This window comes from Mauremys reevesii, linkage group 7 (genome assembly GCF_016161935.1).
Source record: "Mauremys reevesii isolate NIE-2019 linkage group 7, ASM1616193v1, whole genome shotgun sequence".
NCBI classification, from domain to species: domain Eukaryota; kingdom Metazoa; phylum Chordata; order Testudines; family Geoemydidae; genus Mauremys; species Mauremys reevesii.
The window spans coordinates 93,962,113-93,981,938 of NC_052629.1; the positions used below are offsets into that span (position 1 = coordinate 93,962,113).

At 47.3% G+C, this 19,826-nt stretch overlaps 1 protein-coding gene across 7 annotated transcripts; it reads left to right on the forward strand.

Annotated features, from left to right (window-relative positions):
- Positions 1-147: 147 nt before the first annotated feature.
- On the forward strand, positions 148-17,309 carry SF1 (splicing factor 1). 7 transcript variants are annotated; one of them, XM_039546586.1, is made up of 13 exons: positions 148-779; positions 2,889-3,017; positions 5,854-5,929; positions 8,786-8,938; positions 10,013-10,102; positions 11,006-11,189; positions 11,776-11,891; positions 11,991-12,098; positions 13,086-13,266; positions 14,151-14,391; positions 14,975-15,034; positions 15,127-15,297; positions 15,820-17,309. In XM_039546586.1, the coding sequence occupies exons 1-13, from the start codon at positions 236-238 to the stop codon at positions 16,155-16,157; spliced, it is 2,391 nt and encodes a 796-aa protein (XP_039402520.1). In that variant the 5' UTR covers positions 148-235; the 3' UTR covers positions 16,158-17,309. The 7 variants fall into 7 exon arrangements, with proteins under 7 accessions (XP_039402520.1, XP_039402521.1, XP_039402523.1 ...); XM_039546587.1 differs by having other exon boundaries at positions 149-779; positions 15,127-15,301; XM_039546588.1 differs by having other exon boundaries at positions 153-779; positions 14,980-15,034.
- Positions 17,310-19,826: the final 2,517 nt, after the last annotated feature.

Sequence of the window (19,826 nt, forward strand, 5' to 3'; positions counted from 1 at the left end):
GCTCACCCATCCTGCCTCTCAACCATTCCCACCGCAGTTCGCTGCAGAGTGACATCTCAGCTGACCTATGCGCGTTGCCTCCACCACTCGACTGCTCTCCTCCAATCGCTTTCCTTCACTAGAGCGGCTAGGCCAATGGGCCGCCGCGGAAGGCCAATGGACGTAAGAGTCTGCCAATGGAAGGACGCGCGACTGTGACCGACATCTCCGCGGCCAATGGCTTTCGAGCAGCTTTATGAGGTGCAAAGGCTGGAAGGTTCGCGAAACGCGAACGCCGCGAGCTGAGGAGACGCTAATGGCGGCGACTGGAGCCAACGCCACGCCGCTAGGGAAGCTCCATCCACCCCCACCGCCGGGGAAGCCGGGCTACCCGATGCCTCCGCCAGGTCCCCCAGGGCTGGTCCTGCCAGGACCCCCACCTCCACCGCCCCCAGGCCCAGGCCAGGCCCAAGCCGCTCTGCTAGGCCCCATGGCGGCTGCTGCCTACCCCTTCGCCGCGCTGCCGCCGCCGCCTCCTCCGCCACCCCCGCCCCCTCCGCCGCCCCAGCCGCAGCCCCCGCCGCAGCAGCCGCAGCCCCCGCCACCCCCACCCCCGCCTCCTCCCCCGCAGCAGCAACAGCCGCCGCCTCAGGCCGCGGGGCCTCAGCCCCCTCCTCAGTACGGACAATACCGGTATCCGTCCCCGCCGCCGCCCCCGCAGGGCCACGAGCAGCAGCAGCCGCCGCCGCCGCAACAACAGCAGCAGGATGAGAACGGCCCGGGAGGGGGCAGTAATCACGGTGAGGGGCAGGACGAAATGGAGGGAGGAGAGGAAGAACTGGGTTGGTTGGGGGTCAGTTATATGGATAGTGTCGAGGCAGGGATGTAGAGGAACTATAGGGCAATGGGGGATACAGAGTAGAGTTAGGCTCAGTAAGGAAGAGATGTGGAAATTAAGGGGCTGGAGTGGTGGGGGATACGCTGATGGGGCAGTGCTAAGGGGTGAAGGGGTAGGCTTGGGGCTTTTTGAGGTTAGTTGGTAGCATAGGCTGAGGGGGCAAGTTTGGAGAACGTTGCACCGAAAAGCAAAGGGATGGGGGGGGGCGCTTGAGATGGTCCATGGGAGTTGAAGGGGCTGAATTTTAGGGGTGGTTATAATTTTGGCAATTGTGGGGTGGGGTAGAAACTGTAATGGGGTATGTTTGGGGTTTAAGGGCTTATGGGATGGGAGATGGCTATAAGACTGTTGTAGGGGGATGGGGTAGATTTGAGAATGGGAAGAAGAGATGATGGGTGCTCTGGGAGAGAAAAGAATTTGGGGGCACATAAAGGGTTGGGTGGGATGGGGGTATATAGTAGGAGTAGGTAGAGAGTAGACTGGGAAAGGGGGGAAATGAGTCACGGTAGGAGAAAAGGATCTGAATCCTGCCAAATGTAGGGAAATGTGGCCGGGGGCCAGGATGGGATTGAGGTGGTGGCTGTGCTCTTTTCTGAGGGAGGGAATGAAGAAGAGAACATTCTTCTTAATTGGTTGGAGAGACCGGGTTTTGGGTAAGAAGGGAATGTAAACAGATCTGGGGGTTGGTAACTTAAATGGGGGTTCTAGATAACACATGTGGGCATGTGCTAGTCGGGAACTTTGGACACAAAATAACTGCAGTCCCTAAGGCACTGAACAGCCTGAGATGGGTATTCTTGGAAGAGACAAGGCCTGGTGTTATCTGTAGGAGTTAGCAAATACTCATACAACCAAAATGGAGGTCTCTGTAGGATTGGGAAGAAATGGAGGATAAAGGCTGCCCTGGTCTCTTTAACTTCCTATTTTTATTAGTCTCCCTCTTTAGCTAGATTATTAGGGATAGTTAATCTTGTTAAGCTTCTAATGTTTTCTAGAAGAGCACATTTTGGAAATGCATTCAAATCATACGACAAAATGCATGCTCTTCTGGCTGTGCCTGTGTGAAAGCAAGTCGTAGATCAGCATCATTAAAAAAAAAAAAAAAGGGAGGAGTAACAATTTCCTACACTACTGTTCAAGGAAAACTGCTGTGGGGTTTTAATAGTTTCCAATCACATCATCCAATGTAAATATCCCTAGAATATTTACTGTTACCTTAAGGGATCTTGTAATGTGTGCAGAGAGACTTGAATGTGAAATCGTGCTGTGGGAGGCAGCCATGTTGCTTTGCTGATGAAGATCAGAACTGCAGCGTTCCCTTTAAAAATGGTGGCTGAAGTGACTAGAAAAATGTTAGTTGGATTGGAGAGCAGCAGTTCTTTTGCTTTGGAAAGGTGATCTTGAAGCATCTGCCTGTTTTCCGTTTGTCTTGCATTATGGAGGGGCATAACTTTGTAGTTGATACCATTGTTTTGTTGAATTTCAATCTCACTGCTGGTTCTACCCCTTGCTGATTTGCTGATTATAAACAAGTTTTAATGTGGTAACATTTGCTGATAAATTTCTGCCCGTGCTGCTATTATCTATATTATGGTAGCACCTTGTGGCCTCAACAGAGAAGCACTCCCACTCTGCTAGGTGCTGTGCAAACATGGTGACAGTAAGATCTTAAAGGCTAAATAGACAAGGGGTGAGAGGGGAAACAGGCACAGAGAGGTGAAGTGATTTGCCCAAAGTCACATGGCAGGTCCATGATTAGACTAGAATATAATTTTGGTTCAGTGTGCTACCCTCTAGACCTTACTGCCTTTTGTGTGCAGCGCTCTTCATCCCAATGAGAGATTTGGTATTGAAAGGAATAGGTAGCCTTGACAGTATTTCTGACTTAAGGGAATTCTGTGTGCTCAGTGTTGCAGCAATTATTGCTTATGTAAGATGTATGTATTAAGTCAAATTGTATGCATGAAGGTGTTTCTACAAAGTGTGTCTAAAGAAGGATGCTTGCCCTTAGATTTTCCTAATAAGAAGCGGAAGAGAAGCAGATGGAACCAAGACACCATGGAGCAGAAGACCGTCATCCCAGGAATGCCCACTGTTATCCCTCCTGGACTCACTCGTGAGCAAGAGAGAGCTTATATAGGTAAATACACGTTCTTCCCTTTTTTTCATCTGATCTGCTATCAGTGGTGATCCTGAGACTATTTCTGGTTGCTGAGTATTTGGAAAGTTAACTGTGTTTTTTCTAGACTTCAGGTTATTGTGGCCTTATTCCATAACTTCAAATCAGTAATTCACACATTTTTGCTCAGTTGTGCACTGTTGCAGCTCCCCTGTCGTGCTTGTGACAAGAGTAGTGTTCTCCACAGGCAAGGTGAAAATGGAATGCCTAGAATAGTTTTTGTAGGGGTGGGGTGGTCCTTTCTCTAAGTATATTAGCCTCTCTTCTCAACATCTATTTAGTAATCTCATTACGGTCAGTGGGGCCTCTAGGATTACCTCTCCAGTGGAGAACACTGCGTCAGAGTCCCTCTTCAAACTGAATGTATTATGTGGGAAGCGGGTACCTCTTTCACAGCACAGCCTTGCACCAGAAATCCCCTCAAACCTAGTCTGACTTCCTTTTGGGCTGCTTAATTTTAAAAAAAATGATCTCTGTAGAAGTTCAATTTTTGTGTTCAAGGTGGTATTGGTCATATTGGTTTTGCTCTCAGAGGGAAATTGAGAAACGTTGCTTCTGTTCTTTGTGGCAAGAAATCTAAACCTTCAGCATCTCTTCTAGTTTAGAGCTCTGCTAAATGAGCTCTGTATTCACATGCACACAAACTGCTGGGAAAGGGATACTGCTTAGACCTATGGGAATGAAGGGTTTTGAAATGTTAATTGTGAAAACAGGAAATTTCAAAGGTTAAGATTTGTCTTTGGGACTACACCATTCCTGTATGGGAATAAGAATGTTTAAGTGACTTGGTTTATAAATACAAGGTTTAACATTAACTTTGCCTTCAATTGCAAACAGTGATGCTAAATTTCATGAACTACCAAATATAAGCCAGGAGGGTGAACAAGGGCAAGAAAGTCCTAATGTATCTGAGACTTTGCATTGTCACATGTAATTCTAGTCCTTGCATTTTACATAAAGCAAGCTCTTCTTCACAAGACAGGGTGATCCAGTTCATCTCCCTGGGGTTGAAAATAATTCTTGGTTTCTTTCTTCTGCATAACCACTGAGAATTTTGACTTGCTTTGTAACTAGTCATCTTGTTCACCCACAGCAGTGCTGAGAACTGGTTATGGTTCACTTTGTTAATAGTTCACTGTCAAGGTTGCTAAGTCAGTTTCTAGACAGTGTGGGTTTTGCCCTTGATTCTGTCAGTTTCTGTACCAGAGTATCTTCTCTAGGCAGAAATATAAAGCAGTTTTGATCCAGTATCATAACACAAATATCTGATATTTAAAGGAAGAGCCAGGAGTTAGCTGCATTGACAACTACTGTTCTACAGAGAGAAATGAGACCTGAATAGTCTGACTTCCAGATTTTCTGAAGTTGCTGTTTTGTTACTTGTGTAGAGCCCTGTGTGTATGTGCTATTTCAGCAACAAAGCTAAGACGTGTATCATACCCCAAAGAGCTTATAAGGTGTGCATAACTTATAAAACGGGATTCAATTTGGAAGAGGGAGACATGAGGGGTTGAAGAGGAGAGATGTGAGGTTTGGGGGATAGGCAGAGCCAGGATTGCTTGAAGAAAGTTTGAAGAAGGGAAATGATTGGTGTGCAAGGACAGTGAGTGTCCCAGTTTCTTAGAGGCTCTAAATATCATTTGAAGGGAGTTAGAAGTGCAAGACATAGCACACAAAAGGAAAGCAAGGTTTCTGCCAATGAGGCAATCTCTAACATCTTAAATTGGAACCAGCATAAAACTACTGCCAACTGGATAAAATAACTGCAGCTCAGAATTCTCAGTCTATGCTAAGGTAAGAAGCAAGTATAACACCAGCACTTTTATTTAAAAATATGGGGGAGGGATGTTGAGCAGAAATAGTGTGGACCAGATTAGCACCCCTCTCCACCACATGCTATTCAGCTTCTCCAGAAATTAACCAAATCACATTACTCAGGGTTCAGAGATCCTGATCTTTCTTCTTTTGTACAGCATCAGGCACCCAGAACTGAGTCAAGCTTAAACTGCTTGTACATTTTAGTAATTTACCATATGAAAATCGAACCCTGAATCTTTCTGACTTACCTTCTCCATTACCTATAACGGCAGCAGGCCTTTTGAAGTCTGTACATCATATGGGTTAGTTAGCATGGTACAATGCATGCAATTTCTGTATGTTTGTTTTTCCTTTACCTTAAGGAGTTCTCTTTAAGAATAAAGACATGCACAGGTGCATGGCCCATGTGCTGTTGTCTTAGAAAAAGAAATGTGACGTTTTCTAAACTGGTATGTCTGACTTCAGCAACATTAATTCAAGTCACATTTTTAATTGGCTCTGAAATCCATCAGTAAAATTATTTTGATATTTACAGAAATTGTTACTCTGCTATGGGAAGAAGTCCAGTAGGACAGTGGAATTGCTTGCAAAGGCATCTTCCATTAGGTCCGGATCTAATACCAGCTTTAGCAAGTCAGAAAGAGTTTTGGCTTCCAGTGACTTGCTGGTTGTAGTCTCAGAGATCAGACAGTTCTTTCTGCTAACCCCATTTCAGTTGAGCACTTTGCTTTCTAATTAATAATCCTCTTTGAAGAAGGCTAGCTAGATGTAAATAAGATCAATGTGGGCCTTTCTGGATTCCTGCTGAACTTAGCTGGCTGACATAACATTGTGTGGGTCTCCTTCGATTTGTTCACAATATCAGTCGTCCATTGCAAAGTCTCCCGTTCTTCATGCTTTGATGTTAAGATTTGAGATGTTTTTTGGTAACAATGTCTTTTTTCCATCCTTTTTTCTTTCCTAACCTGGTTTCTTCCAGTGCAACTGCAGATTGAAGACCTGACTCGTAAACTGCGCACAGGAGACCTGGGCATCCCCCCTAACCCAGAGGACAGGTTGGGAAACAGTTTTAACCAGCTGACAGTAACACTTTTACCTTTTTTTAATACATTTTTTTGGTGGCATCATAATGTGTCAGTTCAATACAATCCTGCTCTAGTCAGATGACTGCAATGCTCTTTGTGGAGGAGAGCTGGGGTTTTTCTGTTAGGGAAGATGGAATGGAACCAATTCTAGCCCTACAAAAACCACAGGGAAAAGGGTAATAAGGGTATATCATTGTTTCTGATTTTCTAAGCCTGTAGGTTTAATTAACCTGACTTGTTTTAAGGGAAGTTAAGGTAGCCAATTAATCTACTTTTTCAGAGTCTGACTTGTGCACATGCCCAGTATCTAGAGGTCTTTCTCACAGGTTCACCTTGCAAACTTTTAAGCACTATTTTATTTTATTTTAATTTTATTTTTTTGTTTTTGCATCATTGAGTTTGAGCAGCCTGGAAACATACTCTGATCAGAGCTTGGCAGAGCTTTCTGCTTGGTGGTTGAGGATGATTTTTTAAAAGCCAGATGAGTTTTCTAACCAATTTCTTTGCTGCCAGCTATTGTACAGCATTGGCCAACATCGGGAAATTCTGGGGACTCAAGGTGGTGGGATAATTCCAGCCTCATTTACTCTTTTTGAAGTGAAAACGTTGCAGTAGGGTTTTGGACAGCTGTGGCTATGTTGGGCTTCAGTGACATTCTGAAAAGTAACAGCGTTTAACCACTTTATTTTTGTAATTGGGTTGTTAGCATGAAACAGCAGAGTCTGGTTTGTTTACCGGAGGGGAGTAAACCCCTCTTTTCCCCCCCAGTCTTCCAGCTGAATTTGTTGTGTTATAGCATTTAGCACAACTGAAGTAGTTTTGCTTTTAAAATGGGAGTGAAACCTTCTTTGGCTTGAATTCTACCCAGCTGAAGGTGTATTAGATCAGTAAAATGGTGTCATGAATGTTAAAGCCATTCACTTCTGCATCTTTGTTTAGCGTTGCTAGGAGTCAAATTATTATGCCTTATTACCTTGCAATAACTAGTTTTCTTTAGCACACAAATTTTGCACTCCCATTGCACTTTTTACATTACAGGGCAACACTGCATAGTGTCTTTTTGACTATTAACTTTAACCATTATTACAAGTTACTAGTAAACTTTGAAAGATGGTGTTTTTTATCCTTTCATTGTCAGGAGGGAATAGATGTAAAGTCTATCCTTTTTCCCTTGCTCTTGGTTTTTAAGATTGAGTTGGAGCAATTGTCCTAACTTGACTGACAGATTGGCATTTGTTATGTGAACAATAACCCAGACTGATGAGGGGAGAGTTATTGGTGTCTTTATTTTTTCCTGTGAAGGCGAGGCATTGCTGTAACAGTCTTTAACATTTTTAATGATCAGTTCAGCAAAAGAGCCCAAAGTCAAAGTTGTCTGATCTGTCAAATATCAAACTTGTTAGTGGGTTAAAAAAAAAATTATTGGAGTTTCTGATTCAGTTACAGAAGAGTCTTAACTCTTAATTGCTCCTCAGCAGTTCAACAGAATCAAATGCATGAAATGACTTTTAGCATTAATTTCTGAAGGTGTAATATCAAAGTTAAGCCATTTAATAATTCATTGTTACTTGAATTCTTTAAAATGTGTTTCTAAACCAACTACTAGCTAACATGAGTTTAAAATGCTTAGTAAAAGCAAGCTGGGAGGGGGATATCTTGTATTTTTGTGTTGCTCTCTCTGCTATTGGACTGTGTTACATTTATTCAAATCCTAGAAATGGAGGTGTAATTTAGACATGATTAGTCCTGATCAAACCTGACCTTTTATTCCATGTGTTGATGGTTCACTTTAGGCTCAGAAGACAGTGGGATCAACTGATTTTAATCCTTGCTTTAACCCGCTAGAAAAAGTTTCTCTTAACCTAAAACAAGGGTGTAGGTTTCTGATTACTTCTGGGATGTATTTTTTTTAATAACCTGATCCACATAATCTCTTCCCTTCTTGCAGCTAATCCTAAATTTTCCTTCATGTTTTAAAAAAGGTCCATAACGTAATCAAATTTCTAGGAGTGTGATTTTTTTTCTTACCGCAAACACAGCTGTGGTAAATCAAACTGACTCTTTTATTTTAGCTTTACAACATTTTGCTGTTAAAACAAACAAAAAAAATACTCTGCTTTCTGGGCATCTAAACCCTGTGGAGAAAACAGGGCTCTCCATAGAGGTTTACAGGTCCAGACTGTGGACCAAGAAAAGGCGGTTTGACCCAGCCTCTAAGCCTTAACGCAGAAAACAGGTTTAGAGTCGGCCTTGAAGCTGCCAGCACAATGATGGAAAAGCCAGGACAGAAGCCATGACCGTCTCTCTACATTGGGGCAGTGAACTAGATTTAATGGGTGTTGCCAGCAGGATTAGTCACCTTTGATTAAAGACTAATCTCTTTTGTTACTCTGTTATGGTGTTAAAAGTCCACGTTTAACCTGCATTACCTCCTGCGTTAGGAGTCTCTCTAAACTCATGGCTGCATTGCGTAGTGAAGCTGGAAAGATTGTTCTCCGTGCGAATTAACTCTCTCCACCTTCCCCTTTAAAATACATGAGCACACTCATGGCAGAGTTGCTGTCATTGTAGCTGTTTACAGCCTTGCTACTCCCATAAAGCACCTTATTTCCCCCCTCCTCGTGGCATACAGTGTTTTGCTGCAACCTCCTTATCCATGTAGCAATAAGACAGGCATGAATGAACTTACACCTTCCTTTCCTGTGGTCTTAATAGCACATTTAGCTCTGATTTGCCTAAATTATGCTAGGGTTCAGGGGAAGCTGTACTTGTAAGTGGCCACTTGGGTTTGACCACAGGAGGAATAACCATGGGTGTTTTCTGCAGGTCCCCTTCCCCCGAGCCCATTTACAATAGTGAGGGGAAGCGCCTGAATACCCGTGAGTTCCGCACCCGCAAGAAGCTGGAGGAGGAGAGGCATAACCTCATCACAGAGATGGTGGCCCTCAACCCAGACTTCAAGCCACCAGCTGATTACAAGTAAGTGGAGGGAGAAGATCCTGCCAGATGTTATGGGTAGGCTTTTGCACTGTCATTCCTGGATGGTTTCATCCTGTCCCAAAATCCAAGTTTTGAATATTGCCCTATTACAGATGGTCACAGCTTCCTCTGCACAAGTGCTGCTGTGTAAATAGTTCTTTGGGATCTGCCTATAAAGCAGTGGTCACCAACCAGTTGATTGTGATCTCCGGTGGTATAGCGAGGCTGCCACTAGGCTTCCTCCCTCTCTGTCCTGGCCCCGTGCTGCTCCTGGAAGCAGCCAGCGTGGTCCCGAGGGAGGTGGTGGTGCGGGGGTCTTGGTGCGTTGCTCCTGTCTGCCAGCACTGCCCCCGCAGCTCCCATTGGCAGCTGAGGGGGTGATGCTGGCAGAGAGGGGCAGCATGCGGAGCTACGTGCCCCATGCCCCCCCATAGGGGCACGTTGGCCCTTTCCGTGAGTGGCGTGGGGCCGGGACAGGCAGGAAATCTACCTTCACCTTGCTGCCCTGCCAACCGGGAGCTGCCTGCGGTAAGTGCTGCCTGGTGGGAGGCCACACTCCAGCCCCCTCCCAGAGTCAGCACCCCAAACCACAGCTCTGACACCCTCCTGCACCCAGAACCCCCTCCTACAGCCTTGAGCCTGAGCCCCCTCCCAGAGCAGAGCTTGCACCCCTCACCTCCTGCACCCTGGCCCCAGGCTTAGCCTGGAGCTCCCTCCCACACTGCAAACCCCTCAGAACCCACACCCTCTCCCAAACTCCTGCCCCAGCCAGGTGAAAGTGAGTGAGGGTGGGGGAGAGCAAGCAATGGTGGGAGATGGAGTGAGCAAGATGGGGCTTTGGGGGAAGGGGCAGGGTAGATCCTGGGTTGCCCTTAAATTCAAAAAGTGATTTTTTGGGCTGAAAAAGGTTGGAGACCACTGCTATAAAGTGTATAGCCACTGTGTTTCCCTGGACTACCAATGCATTCTGAACTGGGGAAAGAGTTCTGATCTCAGTTGGCTCAGGTTCCTTATGGAGGTGTTTGTTGACTAGCTATATGCAGGTCTTGATGTTCACTTTTTGATTTGTTTCAGGCCTCCAGCAACCCGAGTGAGCGATAAGGTGATGATCCCACAGGATGAATATCCTGAGATTAACTTTGTGGGGCTTCTGATTGGACCCAGGTGAGCTGCTGCTACTCTCTGTGAAATGAGAGCAGTTCAGAGGTGATCAAATTTGGAATCCAAGAGTTTGACAGTGCTGGCTTATTTGCTTATGCTTGAGAGATGGTGCTGGTAAAAGCACATCAAGACCAGAGCAGAACTGGCAGCCTTTAAAATGGTTCAAAGCATGTCTATTCAGGAGCCACGCTGACTGTACTATGGGATTTTAAAGGCAAAACACTCCAAGTAGCTTTATCGCCTTGCAGCCCAGTGGGTGCTTGGAAGCTATTCCAGTTCTAGTCTCCACCATGCAAGCCCCCATATCTTAATGTAGGACTTCATGGCACTGAAACAGACGGCCTGTCATGTTATCTTCTGACAGGACATCCTTGATAGCATGTCTGACATAGTGTGTTTACGCCTTCTCTGGGAATGCAGAAATATTCCTTGTGTTTGAGGAGTGTGCGCTTGGCATTGACCTAGTGCTAGATATACGCTGGGAATTTACACCAGCATAGGTGCATCTCTCAGGAGTGTGAAAAATCCATACCCCTGAGAGATGTGCTTATGCCTACCTAACCCTTATTGTAGACAGCACTGGGTCAATGGAAGAATTCTTCCAGTGATGTAGCTAATGCCTTTTGGGAATGTGGCTTACCTATGCCAACAGGAGACTGCCTCCTGTTGGTATAAGTAGTGTTTATACTGAAGTGCTACAGCTGCAGTTGTGCTGCACTAACGGTTTAAGTGTAGACATACCCCTAGAAGTGTTCTAAACAGGGTGTTTATTGGGATAAAACTGACCTCACATGAAGAGGAGTACTTGGGGCAGTGATACAGTCACATTGGGAGTGAAGTAGCATCAGGGGGGAGTGGAGAAATCCCCAAGTTGGCATGGGAATAACGCAACCATTTGTTCTACAGAGGTAATACACTGAAGAATATTGAGAAGGAATGCAATGCCAAGATCATGATCCGGGGGAAGGGGTCAGTGAAGGAAGGGAAGGTGGGCCGAAAAGATGGCCAGATGCTGCCTGGAGAAGATGAGCCTCTTCATGCTCTGGTCACTGCCAACACCATGGAGAATGTGAAGAAGGCTGTGGAACAGGTATAAATGCAAAGCTCGGGATGGTCAAACCGAAAACATTTTGGGGAGTCAGTCTCAGCTGCGGTAAAATATCACATCGTGGAAACTCAACTCAAGCTTGCCTCCTGCATTGTAATCCATTGCCAGCCTCTTGCTCTTCATACTTGCTTTATTCTTTTAAAGAGGCAAGGTGATGATAGCTCAGTGGTTTGAGCATTTGCCTGCTAAACCCAGGGTTGTGAGTTCAGTCCTTGAGGGGGCCATTTGGGGGAACTGAGGTAAAGATCCGGGGATTGGTCCTGTTTTGAGCAGGGGGTTGGACTAGATGACCTCCTGAGGTCCCTTCCAACCCTAATATTCTATGATTCTATGAAATAAATAAGACCTGTCTGGGAACTTTGGAGGAAGATTCAATCTCAGCAGTCCACTCATAGGAGCGATATGGTGGGACATAGTAAAGGAATTGGAATGAGGGGGTTGGCTTTATCATTGGCCTGTAGGGAAGCTGGAATTCTAGCAGTGGTGTAGACCTGAGTTTGGGAGCTGAATTTCTCCAAGGCAGATGAGGGTTTGAGCTCAATACCACTAAGCAACATGTCTCTTCCAGATTCGAAATATTCTGAAGCAAGGCATTGAAACACCAGAAGACCAGAACGACTTGCGGAAGATGCAGCTGCGTGAGCTGGCCCGGCTTAATGGAACGCTGCGGGAAGATGACAACAGGCAAGTACCTGCCTGCTGGAAGTAGCAAAGTCAGTGCAGCTGCATATGTTTACTGCTGCTTGAGTGTCAAGCTGATCTAATTATGCTGTTATTCCTTAGGATCCTGCGGCCATGGCAAAGTGCAGAGACCCGCAGCATCACCAACACCACTGTGTGTACAAAATGCGGAGGAGCTGGACACATTGCCTCTGACTGCAAGTTCTCTAGGTAAATCTCCCAGGCCAGCTTGTTTGAGCAATCTTCTGTCAGCTGTGCCTGCTCATCATTTGTGTAGCAGATGGGCTCTGTGGCTGGAATGCTATAGCTTTTCAGAAGGGTGTCTTGGTAGCTAATTGCAGCAGACCATCCTCCTAGTCCTAGGAAATTATGTACTATCCAACACAGAAGCACTTGACAAATCAGTCTTCCTCTTAGCACAATACCCAGGGAAGGGGTAGGAGTTAGCAATATTTGGCTTGGAAACGAATCCTATACAATACATAATGGGGATTAGAAATGGGGATCCAAACCAGCCTCTGACTGGGATGAAGGAACTTTTCCTGGGATAGGTTATTTCTTAACTGTAGGGTTTCTGGTACCTACGTTTTGAAGCAGCGGCTAGTGGCTGATGCTGGAGATGGGATAATGGGCTAGATGGAGGCACTCACTCAATCCATGGTAGCAGTTTTCTGTATTCATTTTGCTTGACAGCTTACTCCATATGAAGCCTAGGAGATGAGTGGTGTAGCTTTGGATCCATCTGTCCTTCACAGTGGACTCCGCTCCCCTCCCATAGCACTGGTATCTGGTGTGTGTGGCTTAGAGCAGTGATTTTCAACATCCGGTCCACAGACTATCTAAGGGGTCTGTGAAAGGTGACTATAATAATAAAAAAAATTAGATCCTAGAAAAGGCATTCTGGTTTTCCGATCAATTAAAAGTATGTGAATGCCCCCACCTACAGGTCAAACCCCCAAATTGTTGCAATTACCATAGAAGCCCACAATTTAACACCCTTTCTCATGCTGCATCAAATGTGTCAAGCACGTGCAACTGTTCAGTTAGACTAAAAACTACTATGGTAGGGGTCTGCAGACCACAGGTTGAATTTCCAAAGGGGTGTGCACCTCCATTTGAAATTTTTTTAGGAGTCCACAAACCAAAAAAAAAGGTTGAAAACCACTGGCTTAGTGGCATGTTACTTTTTGCTTCCAGACCTGGTGACCCTCAGTCTGCTCAGGACAAAGCCCGCATGGACAAAGAATACCTGTCCCTGATGGCAGAATTGGGAGAAGCTCCAGTCCCAGCATCTGTGGGATCTTCCTCTGGCCCCACCAATACACCTCTGTCAAGTGGGCCCAGACCCTCAGGACCAGGAAACAACCCACCTCCTCCCGTGAGTGATTGGGCCTTTTCACCTACTAGTATTTGCTTGAAAGGAAACACCTTACAATAAGCCCCTTTTCTCCATCCCTATGCATTGCGGTGTCCGTCCCACAGCTTTTCAGTGGTGGTGACAGGAATCAGTCCCCCCCCTTTTTTTTTTTGAATGGCTCATAGGGAGAGAAACAACTGTGCAGTCAGTTCTGGGTTTTGTCCTATTTTTGGGTGCTCCAAACTCTGTTGAGGGGGTTGGAAATTCTCATGTAGAGAGAATGAAAACGTTGGGATTGTTTAGAGAACATAGATCTATACATGAATGACCTAGAGAATGGAGATCAGGAGCTTTTGTTCTCCCTGGCTCACAGTACAAGCACAAGGGAACACTGAAATTGAAAGGTGTCTATTTCAGAACGAGCCACGGAAATACTTTTCCACACTACAGATAATTGCCCCATGGAACTCATTGCCATAATATTGAGGCCAGAAAGTGACCTACATTCAAAAAGGATTGGACACTTCTACAGATATCAAGAATATCCAGAGTTACAGTAGTCAATGTTAACAAGCTTTGGCAGGGATGTTACACCACCTGCTTCAGAGCTTACACCAGTCTATAACTGGTAAGGAACAGGGTGAGACCTAATGTCAAGCAGGTTATCCCACATCTGCCCGATGCAGGGTGTGGTTTCTTGCATCTTCCTCTGAAGTCTCTGGCTACTGTCAGACAGGATATGACACTAGATGGACCCTCCAAGTCTGGTCCTGCCCTGTAGTTCCCGTAATACGACAGTTAATAGTTAGCAGTCTGGTTCCACCTTTCCTCTCTGAAGTACATAAGATGGCTTTGATTGTATTTAAAGGGATGTCTGAATAGCTCCTTTTTCTCCCCCACTGTAGAACCGTCCTCCGTGGATGAACTCTGGCCCCTCTGATAACCGGCCCTACCATGGGATGCATGGAGGACCTGGGGGTCCAGGTGGGCCTCACAACTTCCACCACCCCATGCCCAACATGGGCGGGCATGGTGGCCATCCAATGCAGCACAATCCCAATGGCCCACCACCCTGGATGCAGCCACATCATCCACCCATGAACCAGGGGCCACATCCTCCAGGTCACCCAGGCCCCCACCACATGGGTAAGTACATTCCAAGGCATTGCGGGTACGTGGGGATTGGCGTGGGCAGGGACTGGTGTTGGGGTTTGGCCATGGGGGAGTGCTCTGTAGTTAAGATGCACTCCACTAATCAGCATGCTCGCTCTCAAAGCAGAAGGGTTTATCCTTACAGCCTCAGGGTTTAGGCTACAGCAGATACTCAGACCTCAGGGGTTCAGGAGCCAAGTTAGTGATCAGCATTACCCAAAAGAGCCACAGCAATGTGAATGACAGGAAAAATATTTAGTGTTTTTACACACACATGCACGCACACTCTCACAGCAAATACGTTAATAAATTAGTGCAAGTTGATAACTTGGTAAAAGTATCCTGATTGGTTGTTAATTAAATCAGTGTTTGAATATCATGAGCCACAGAAGACACATTAAAGAGCCACTTGAGGCTGGAGAGCCACAGTTTGAGTATTACTGCGCTACAGTGTCTGCATGGGCTCTTGTCTGTGGACAGGGCTATTGGCTAATGAGTAGACTTGTTGGGGGAGAAGGGGGAGAATCTCCTAGTCTCATTAACTGGCACTAAGGCTGCGGTCTTTCATTCCCTCAAGATCAGTACCTGGGAAATACGCCTGTGGGCTCTGGGGTCTATCGCCTGCATCAAGGAAAAGGTGAGTGTCTTGTGTCACAAGCCCATAACCAAGTCACAATTCCGTGTCGCCTCGATGCCCAGCCCCTAATCGGCCGCCCCTCTCCCTTGCAGGTATGATGCCGCCGCCGATGGGTATGATGGCCCCGCCGCCCCCTCCGCCCAGTGGTCAGCCTCCCCCGCCTCCCTCTGGTCCTCTCCCCCCATGGCAGCAGCAGCAGCAGCCTCCGCCGCCACCTCCCAGCAGCAGTATGGCGTCCAGTACTCCCTTGCCATGGCAGCAAAGTGAGTAAGAGCAATTCTCTTACCTTCATCCCCATCCCGCATGCGTGCGAGAAAGGGACACTACCCCACTCACCCATATGGTTACATGGGTGTAGAAGGAGGGGTAGGGGAGGTGGGAGCACGGCAGCATGTTTGCAGAGGCTGGGGTGGTACAATTTCCACATCCCCATTGCTGCTGTCCGCTGCCCATTGGCCAGGAAACACCGTTATAGCAGTTAGTTCCCCCTGCTGCTTTTGGGAGCTACACTCCTGCACCCCACTTGCCCAGCTATCAGCTGTGCCAAAGCAAAGATGGAAATAGCTCTCTGCATGTAGAGTTCTCCATATGACTCCCTTGCCCTGACTGACACCAGAAAATGCTCCCTACACTCCCAGGAACAGTAGTGTCCTCTGTGCATGTGGTGAGCCTGCATCCCATGACAGTCCAGTCCCTTTAGCGAGGCTGACACTTCCCTTACCTGCAGTTACTCCGAGTTTCACCCCTGATCCTTTCAAGTGACCCTTTTCTTCTTTAAATCCCAGATACGACGACCACCACCACCACGAGCGCTGGCACCGGGTCCATCCCGCCATGGCAGCAGCAGGGGGCTGCGGTGGCGGCTTCTACGGGGGCCCCGCAGATGCAAGGCAACCCCTCCATGGTCCCTTTGCCTCCAGGGGTCCAGCCTCCGCTGCCGCCCGGGGCCCCGCCTCCTCCGCCGCCGCCGCCGCCTGGCTCCGCGGGCATGATGTACGCCCCGCCCCCTCCCCCGCCCCCCATGGACCCTTCTAATTTCGTCACTATGATGGGGATGGGGGTGCCGGCCTTGCCACCATTCGGCATGCCCCCCGCACCTCCGCCACCCCCACCACAGAACTGAAGGATGGATTTTTTTTCTATTCAATTGTCTCATAAAATGCTGAATCTCACCTTATGGAGCCAGGAATCGGAGGGGAGAGGCACGTGAAGCCAGGCTGCTGGGAACGTGCCAGAGATTACATCTCACACCCTCCTCCTTACTCTATTCAGAATGAAGGCTCGGGGCTTTGTCATGTCTGATTCCTATCCGACTGGTGTTTCGGTAGCAGAATCCACACTAGCTCTCAGGGCACTGTAGCACGGAGTCTCTCTTCTGAAGCAGGGGCTGCCGGGGCTCCCACAGTGAGATTGGAGGACTCTGGGAATGCAGCGAGGACACTCCCTCAGCAGGAACCTGCCTGTAGCTGGCTGGTGGCCATGTTGGGAGAACGGACAGTTCTGTGAAGCGACGCAACTCTTCCCTTGAAGAACGCGGTCGGAACGCTGGCTCCATATTGTGAACCTGTTTACTTTATTTTTTTTCTCTCTCTCTCTCTCTCTCTCTCTCTCTCTCTCTGCGACTTAGATTTTAAATCCATCTGAGGAGAGCAATGCTCTCTGAGTCTACTCTTTCCAGCACTGCTAGTGCCTGTAGGTTGGAATGCGGGCAAGGGGCAAGCAAATGGATTTTAGAGATCTCCTTGGACATGACTTCATACCAGAGGAAAGAGGCAGGAAAGTACCATAGCTGATCTTTAGGCCCTGTGAACCCCAGCAGTAATACACCAAGTCAGGGCTTTGGCTTGGGGAGGATTGTTTCTGTCAAGGGGCTACTATACCACACAATAGTAGTAAGCATGCTGGAGGGGTGGGGTCCATTGTCCTCTTAAGTGTGGGTATTGGAATGCCCCATGGGGGCAGTAGCGAGTTGTTAGTGGTTAATTGGGTAGTTGAGGTTTCAGTAGGCACTGAGAAGGCCCTGCTACTGCATACACTCAAGGTCCATTTGCTTTTCACTTGCCATGTGCCTAGAATCTTTTTCTAACATCTGAATGTTTTGTGGTCTGGGGTCCCCTTGCCCCCCAAATTGGAGCGATTTCTGTTGATGATAATGTGTAAAACGCTCTTCCGTTCAGTCACCCGCAGCCATTTCTTACTGCTTTTTTGTGTATGAATAAAACTGCGTTAGAGGGGAGGTTCCAATGAATAAAAGCAGTTTTTTATAAAGGCCTAATTAATTTTCTGTGGACTTGGATGGGGAAACCCGTTACCATCTGCCAACAAGTGGTGCTGTGCTCCACTGCAGGAGTTGGGCTATATTTCTTAAAAGCAGGGTTTGGGGGTATGATCCCTTGCACATTTGTATGGAAAGTGTGTGCTCCTGAAAGCTCAGCTTTTCTTGAGGCCTTCAGCCTTACAAACAGGGTCCTTGCTGCTCTTGGAGGTCAGTGCCACAGCAGCAATCCAACTGCAGGATATTTCTGACACTCCTGTTGCTGGGACAGGGTTGGAGAGCTGCGTGATCTGCTGTCGTATTGACCCATTAAAGGGTCACTGGCTCAATTAATACTTCATGCTCTGTAGTGCTGTCCACTCCTTTAAGCCAAGGGCTAGCTAAAACACCAAGTCTTGCAAGGCAATACTGGGTGGCGTGGTTCATCCAGTCACTACTACCACTGTCCCCATGGCAGATGTGAGCAGAGATGACTGAACCTCTCAAACTAGTCCCCTAAGGAGCATTTCTTCCACTTCACTGCAGTGTGCTCTTCCTCCTCCAAGCATTGCACATCATTTGTTTGGGTATGATCAGCAGAATATCCCTGCATGGTGCCAGTTTCCCTAGTGGATTTGGCTCAGGAAAAGCATACAGTGGCTGCATATACATATTTCAGTTGATCATCTAGCTCTGATACAGCATTTCAGTGGTACTATGGGCACAGTTGACTGCGGTGTAGTAAAATGGAGATGGATTCCCTCTCACTTGTGTAAAAGCTAACAAGTGTGAATGGACAAAATGACATCAGTCCAGATCTATTTATTGGCTGAATCTCTGCTGTGTGGTGCTGAACATCAGCTTCTCCTTCCATCTTTGACTCCTTTAAAAGAAACTCAGTGCAGTTACCAAACAGCAGCTAGGTTGCCTGCTCTGATCACATGGATAGCACTTTAATCTCAGTGCACTTTAATGCCCAAGAGTTAAGTCCCGTTTCCCCTGTGTGTCCCCGTCCCGTCCCCCCCCATGTTTGGAATACCTATCCACAAGATCACATGCAGGGTTGGGGGTGGGACCGGGTCCTCTGGTGCCCAGTTCCTTGCTCTGTCTTTAGTGAAATTGGCCAAGATACAGGAGCTTGGTAATTGTCAGACTCTTGTCACTGGGCCCTCTTGTCATTCTGGCATGCTGTCTCAGGGCCACTATGAAATAACCTGCTGGTGTAGTTTCTTCACAGCCTGATGTAACTCTATGCTCTTGTTATCAGGGTCTCAACTTGGTTTTAATCCTTATTCAGCTATTGGCCTTACTGTGGTTTTTTTTGTGTGTGTAAAATAAAACCCAGTTGTCAATGACTCCTAGTCCCTACTCCCCTCCTAGAGCTGGGAATTGAACACAGGAGTCCTGACTCCATGTGTCCCCCAGTTCTAAGCCCCAGGGAGTGGGGGGGGCACTCTTTCCAGAGCCCATAGAGCCAGGGGTCCTGGCTCCTAAATCTAAGCCACACAGATCCCAGTCAGAAGAGGTATCCACCAGTTGCTGATCATCTTCCTTGAGCTTCCAAGACCCTTGAAACAGGAAAATTTTTGAAGCAAAACCAATCTGTGACAGGTGCCCAAACACATCCCTTCTTCCTGCCTTACAAGAGGAAGATGATCTGTGGGGAGAGGTGGTGTGGCCCATGCGACAGAGTATTGGGACTCTGAACACCTGGGTTTGATTTCTGGCTCTGCCAATAATCCACTACGCGACTGTGGGTAAGACACATTTGTGCCTGTCTCCTTTCCCACCCTTTTGTCTGGGGCTCAGGAAGCTAGACTCCTCTTGTGATTGGAAATGGTGATCCTGCTTGGGTCTCGGCTGTAAACTTGAAGCAGGGACTCTTACCACATGTGCACTGTCACTGGCATGACAAGCCTCTCTCTTTCAGTTGGGCTTGAGCTGCACCTTGTGTGATGTGGGGGTAGAGGTGCGCCGTATTGGTCAGGGCCTGTAGGCCTACCTGAATCTGAAGTCTATTGCTCTAGCGGACCTTTTTCAACTCCACGTAGCTTGGCTTAAGTGCGGGAGAGTGAAAGCTTGTCTGCTCCTGCAGTTCAGCTGCTTCAGAGGCAGTGAGCAGTGGTGGAGTTTGGGACGGGCTGAGGCAATACCTCAATTACCCATGGTCATGGGGGAAGGCTGGAATTGTCATGACATGGCTGAATGATGGGGTGCTGCGAGCAGCCCCATGTCCGACCCTGAAGCCACTGCTGTGCCAGCATTGACTCCTACTTTCCACAGCCCCTTGTTTCTGCTAAAATGTGGGAGGCTGGTGAAGTAGAACTGTGCAGATCAGGAAACAAAAAAGACCGTGCAATCTACCCATGCACTGGAAGTTCCTCTGAGTGTGGCAGAAATGTCCCCTTCCTGTTGTCCCTGATCTGTGACCTATTGATGTGTGAAAAGCTTTGGCGAAGGAGCCCTTTCGTGAGTATGGCCATGCTTGGAATATAAATGAGGCCAGCAGAGGTGGTTCTGGAGGCAGTCGTGGAGATG